We start from the raw sequence: 6,049 nt of genomic DNA, 5'->3' as shown, positions 1-6,049 counted from the left end.
CTTCCACTACCTCCATGACCTCTGTTCCAAAACCCCTCAAGTTCCTACGGCCCCATTATGGCAAGCTGAAGGAGATCTATGAGAATATGGCTTCAGGAGAGAACAAGGTAAAGGCTCTTGGCCCCACCATCCAGTGTGTGATTGCAGAGCCTTCCAGACCCAGTGGTCTAACATCAGCCTCTGTGACTTGCTCCAGTGGATTATAACTTGCCAGAGCTGTGCCTTTGCCACCTGTGGTGGCTTGTGGGTGTGGGGAGGGTGTTGTGTGCCTGGCTGCCCCTCCTTCCCCATGCCTGGCCTGGGTCTGGACCCCTGCACTCTTTTCCTTTTTTTTATTTCTGTTCTGGCCATGACCATGAGCGGGGAGCGTGAGTGTCTGAAGTACCGTCTGGTGGGCTCCCAGGAGGAGCTGGCATCTTGGGGGCATGAATATGTCAGGTAAGCCTGGGTGGGAGCAGGACTTGGGGGAAGACGAGGGCTCGGGGGATTTCGCTGTGTGCTTTGGCCTGTCTAGGAGATGCCCTGACTTGCTGGGCTTGTGTTCAGCTGCCCCTTCACATCCCCTATTCCCATTGTCTATCCACAGTGATTTGCTAGCTGCAGAGATCTCACTGCTGTGGCCTCTGTAATCTCTGCTTTTAACCGTGTTCCTCCTCTGGGCTTGTCTCCCATAAGCTGTTGCAGAAATATAGAGCCTCAGTAAGCAATACAAAGCCCTGACTAACTGGCAGCAGCTGCTCCCTACCCTTGGGCTGGATGAAGCTGGTTTCTGTGGTGGTGATGTCCTTTTGTCCCCACAGGCACTTGGCAGGGGAGGTGGCCAAAGAGTGGCAGGAGATCGATGAGGCTGACAAGGCTCAGAGGGACACACTCCTCACCCTCGTCAAGGAGATCGTCCCCTACAACATGGCCCACAATGCAGAGCATGAGGCCTGTGACCTGCTCATGGAGATTGAGCAGATGGACATGCTGGAGAAGTACATTGATGACAATGCCTACTCCAAAGTGTGCCTCTACCTGACCAGGTGAGGAGGCTCAGCAGTGCTGGAGGTGGCCTGGTCACTGGCTGGGCTGAGGTTGCCTGACATGGTTGTCACCCTCGCATCTGTTCCCTCCTCAAAGTTGTGTCAGCTACGTCCCAGAGCCTGAGAACTCGGCTCTCCTGCGCTGTGCCCTGGGCATCTTCCGCAAGTTCAGCCGCTACCCTGAAGCCCTGCGCCTGGCTTTGATGCTCAATGATGTGGAGCTGGTGGAGGACATCTTCACCTCCTGCAAAGATGTGTAAGCGGACATCTTTTCCTTGCCCTCTGGGGCCTGCGCCATCGTGCTGTGGTGCAGCTCCCTGTCTGTCAGAGTTGGGTTGGATCCTGCCACCGCCTGAGCTCTCTGGGGGCTGACTGAGACTTTTGGCCCTGAAATCAAGATGGGCAAGAGCAGGTCACCTACGGGCTGCTCTTGTGTGCTTCTAGAGCACAGCAGGTTGGCTCACTGTGTGGTGAATGTGTGTTTATGCTGAGGCTTCCTGGGGTGTGGGCACTTGTGAGACCTCTCTCCTCTGCACAGAGTTGTGCAGAAGCAGATGGCCTTTATGCTGGGCCGCCATGGGGTCTTCCTGGAGCTGAACGAGGATGTGGAGGAATATGAGGACCTGACTGAGATCATGTCCAATGTCCAGCTCAACAGCAACTTCCTGGCCTTGGCCAGAGAGGTGAGTGTCCCAGTTGGGAAAAGAGCTAAACCGCCTCCAGCTGTGGCTGCGCAGGCTGCTGGGCTATGTGACAAGATCTGGGAAGAGATCTTTCATCCCTATAAGCTTGGGCAAGTACCTCCAGGAGAGGTTGCTGTTGTAGGGCAGCTGCCCTGAGGTGTGCTGGCCAGGAGGTAACCCCCTTCTCCCTTATCTCTGTAGCTGGACATCATGGAGCCCAAAGTGCCAGATGATATTTACAAAACCCACCTGGAAAATAACCGTAAGGGCTTGTGTTGTGGGCTCTATTGTTCTTGACTGTGGTGAGTTCCTGGGGCTGCAAGGCACCTTTAGGCCAGTGCAGTCATCTGTGTATCATGAGGTGGGCAGATAGTCTCTTTGCAGTCTCTGACCTGGTGTGGGGCAGAGCCAGCTGCCTGCTGTGGATTTGAGCTTCTCCTTCCTGTTGGTGGTGGGACAGGTCCTTGTCCTGCCATGGTGTGGGATGGCTGTGTGGTGTGGGGTTGGCAGGGCTTCTCTTGCTGCCTGGCTCACACTGACATCGTTCCCCAGGGTTTGGGGGGAGCGGTTCCCAGGTGGACTCAGCCCGGATGAATTTGGCTTCCTCCTTTGTGAACGGCTTTGTGAATGCTGCATTCGGACAGGACAAGCTGCTGACGGATGATGGCAATAAATGGTTGTACAAGAATAAGGACCATGGTGAGAGAGCCAGCTGGGCAGGGGCTGGAGGTACCCCTAGGCTTGGGGTCTTGTTGCCCCTTTTGCAGGGCATGGCTGCCTCTGGGCTGCCTCATGTCACTGGCCACCACAAGCCCCAGGTCTGGTACATCAATTCAGGGCTGACATGGGCTCTTCTCCCCTGGAACTGCAGGGATGCTGAGTGCTGCAGCCTCACTGGGTACGATACTGCTGTGGGACGTGGATGGGGGGCTCACACAGATTGACAAGTATCTGTACTCCTCGGAGGATTACATCAAGGTCTGTGGCACCGATCCCAGTACGAGCTCTACCGCTGTGTGGGGTGGCCCTGCTGTGGCCTGGGTATTGGGCTGGCTGGGGGAATGCCTGACCTTGCTGTGGGATGCTGTATGGCTCGGTTCCTGCCCAGGGGGGTGTTGGGTGCCCTGTGACCCAGGTTTCTGAGCAGCTCACAACAAGGTGGGGAGCTCTTGGGGACTGCCCAAGGCACCTTTGGGTGCTCTGGGGTGACAGAGCTGTGAGCTTTGGGATGCTCAGCTGGATCCAGAGTGGCATTGCTCACTTGGTACTGACTTGCTATCCCAGGGAATGATTGTAACGTGTGGTGTGGCATTAGTTGCTGGCTGGCAGGGAGCTTTGTGCGTAGGTAGCTGGTGTTTGACGGTGCTTTTTCATTATAGTCAGGAGCCCTCCTGGCCTGTGGCATTGTCAACTCAGGGGTGAGGAACGAGTGTGATCCTGCTCTGGCGCTCCTGTCCGACTATGTCCTCCACAACAGCAACACCATGAGGATTGGAGCAATTTTTGGGTAAGGGCTTGGCCCCAGCGTCCTGGTGCTGCACAGGGTGGTGCAGCCCCCCTCACGCTGCCCTTGACTCTCTGCAGGCTGGGCCTGGCCTACGCAGGCTCCAACCGTGAGGACGTACTGACTTTGCTGCTACCTGTGATGGGAGACTCCAAGTCCAGCATGGAGGTAGGGAGCGAGGCAGGGTTTGCCTGTAGTTCCTGCTTTCCCACCTAGTTGGCAACAGCTCCTGGGAATACAGGGGCTGTCCTGCAGCTAGTTTGGGCTCCTAAGAGCAAGGCTACATGTCTCTGCTCCGTACTGTGCTGTGCCAGAAGAATGCAGCCCTATTTTCCTTATCTGAGCTGCTCCCACAGTGGGATTGCAGCACATATGGGGGGATAGGAAGCCATCAGGTCTTCCAGTAGCCCAAATTCTCACACGAAGTGGGGAGCAAGGGTAGCTAGTGTTCTTTCAGGCTGGGCAGCCGTCAGACTGTGCAGACCTGGCCCCAGGCTGTGGGCCAGCTTGCTGTCTGCTGTCCCCGTGTGCAACATGTCTCCTTCCCTCCTTCACCAGGTGGCTGGCGTGACCGCCCTGGCCTGCGGGATGATATCGGTGGGCTCCTGCAATGGGGATGTCACCTCAACCATCCTCCAGACCATCATGGAGAAATCTGAGACAGAGCTGAAGGACACATATGCCCGGTGGCTGCCGCTTGGCCTGGGCCTGAACCACTTGGGTAAGGCAGTGCCAGTGGCTCATGGCCTGGGGGTTGGGGTGGGAGCATCCCTCCACTGCTGTCCTCTAACCACTGCGCCTTCCTTGGAAGGGAAGGGAGAGGCGATCGAAGCCATCTTGGCAGCACTGGAGGTTGTGTCAGAGCCATTCCGCAGCTTCGCCAACACGCTGGTGGACATCTGTGCCTATGCAGGTGAGTTGGGCTGGTCAAGGTGGGGGAGGCAGGAGTGGGTCCCTGGCCCTCTGCCTGCCCATCCTGGCCCTCTGCTTGCCCCCAGGCTCAGGGAATGTCCTGAAGGTCCAACAGCTCCTGCACATCTGCAGTGAGCACTTTGACTCCAAGGAGAAAGAGGAGGACAAGGACAAAAAGGACAAGAAAGAGAAGGAAAAGAAAGAGAGCTCAGCTGACATGGGGGCTCACCAGGTGGGGAACTGCGGGCTGGGACCTGCATCCAAGGAGCAGGAGCTGGCTTTTTGGTGTCCCTGAGGCCCTTGTGTGATCAGAGCTTGTGGAAAACAGCCCCTACCAGCATCCCCTGTGCTCCCTGTCCCCCTAGGCTCAGGGTGGGCGCAGCACCTGGGAGAACTTGGAATGTGGGCTGTGTGCTCCCTGCTTGGTGCTCAGCACCTGTGTCCCCGCAGGGTGTAGCGGTGTTGGGAATTGCGCTTATTGCCATGGGTGAGGAGATTGGTGCTGAGATGGCTCTGCGCACATTTGGCCACCTGGTGAGTGACACTGGGGACAGCACAGAGCTGGGAAGGGACCCAGCAGAAACTGGGTCGTGCCTTGCATCTCTTTAGACCTTGCTGCCCTTGGTAAGCTGGGTCTAACAGCCACCTCCCCTCTGTGCAGCTGCGGTACGGGGAGCCTACCCTCCGCCGTGCTGTGCCCCTGGCCCTGGCCCTTATCTCTGTCTCCAACCCCCGGCTCAACATCCTCGACACCCTCAGCAAGTTCTCCCATGATGCTGACCCCGAGGTCTCGTACAACTCCATCTTTGCCATGGGCATGGTTGGCAGTGGTACGTCTGGGGAACAGCCCTGTTTGGGGCTCGTGGTGGGGAAAGGTGCGAGACCCAAGTCTGTACCCTGATTTCTGCCTACACGCCTTCTTCCCCAGGTACCAACAATGCCCGTCTGGCAGCGATGCTGCGACAGCTCGCCCAGTACCATGCCAAGGACCCCAACAACCTCTTCATGGTGCGGTTAGCCCAGGTGATGATCCTGTGCTTGCTGCTCATAGTGGGGAAGGGGCAGGTTGGGATCCGTACCCTGGATGGGGAGCAGTGCCCTGGAGATGTCACCAGGCAGTGCCCCCGGGGGGGACTGGGGGGGGGGGGCAGGCATTCCCCCACCACTCTTTCACAGTTTTTTCTCTGCCACCAGGGCTTGACCCACCTGGGCAAGGGGACGCTCACCTTGTGCCCGTATCACAGCGATCGCCAGCTTATGAGCCAAGTGGCCGTGGCTGGGCTGCTGACCGTCCTTGTGTCGTTCCTGGATGTGCGCAACAGTGAGTACTGTGGGCTTAGACTCCCTCTACCCCTGAGGTAGGTGCTGTCCAGCCCCTGCAGTCGCTTCCATCTCCCTTCCAGTTATCCTGGGCAAGTCCCATTATGTTCTCTATGGCCTTGTTGCTGCCATGCAGCCTCGCATGCTGGTCACCTTCGATGAGGAGCTGCGCCCTCTGCCTGTGTCGGTTCGGGTAGGACAGGTAAGGAGCAGCCAGAGCTGGGGTTGGGGTGCTCTGGTGTTCCTTCTGTGGCCCCAGCATTTACCTCACTCTTCTTGTGCAGGCGGTGGATGTGGTGGGGCAGGCGGGCAAGCCCAAAACTATTACTGGCTTCCAGACACACACAACGCCGGTGCTGCTGGCACATGGGGAGCGGGCTGAGCTGGCCACGGAGGAGCACGTGCCTGTGACACCCATCCTGGAGGGATTCGTTATCCTACGCAAGAATCCCAACTATGATGTTTGAGCCTGGGTTGGGGGTGGGGGTCTGGGGGTGGTTAGGTGGTACGGGAGGGGAGGAAAAAAACCTTGTTTATTTGTTTTTAAGAGATGAGGAAATAAACTATGTGTAGACTCCAGTGCTGCCGTGCCCTCCTTCGGCTGG

The 6,049-nt window shown here is 57.5% G+C and overlaps 1 protein-coding gene across 2 annotated transcripts; it reads left to right on the top strand.

The window, feature by feature from the left end:
- Positions 1-8: 8 nt before the first annotated feature.
- Positions 9-5,911, top strand: PSMD2 (proteasome (prosome, macropain) 26S subunit, non-ATPase, 2). 2 transcript variants are annotated; one of them, XM_010024229.1, is made up of 19 exons: positions 9-107; positions 317-438; positions 801-1,025; positions 1,123-1,281; positions 1,564-1,708; positions 1,910-1,970; positions 2,261-2,407; positions 2,580-2,686; positions 3,088-3,215; positions 3,293-3,380; positions 3,771-3,933; positions 4,024-4,125; positions 4,211-4,356; positions 4,575-4,658; positions 4,786-4,954; positions 5,053-5,147; positions 5,319-5,445; positions 5,528-5,646; positions 5,729-5,911. In XM_010024229.1, the coding sequence occupies exons 1-19, from the start codon at positions 15-17 to the stop codon at positions 5,909-5,911; spliced, it is 2,463 nt and encodes an 820-aa protein (XP_010022531.1). In that variant the 5' UTR covers positions 9-14. The 2 variants fall into 2 exon arrangements, with proteins under 2 accessions (XP_010022531.1, XP_010022530.1); XM_010024228.1 differs by having other exon boundaries at positions 9-123; positions 333-438.
- The last annotated feature ends 138 nt before the right edge of the window (positions 5,912-6,049 follow it).

The sequence above is a fragment of the Nestor notabilis genome, unplaced genomic scaffold (assembly GCF_000696875.1).
Source record: "Nestor notabilis isolate BGI_N333 unplaced genomic scaffold, ASM69687v1 scaffold28471, whole genome shotgun sequence".
Lineage (NCBI taxonomy): Eukaryota > Metazoa > Chordata > Aves > Psittaciformes > Psittacidae > Nestor > Nestor notabilis.
Note: the sequence above shows the minus strand (reverse complement) of the source record. Positions and strands in the feature narration are given on the sequence as shown.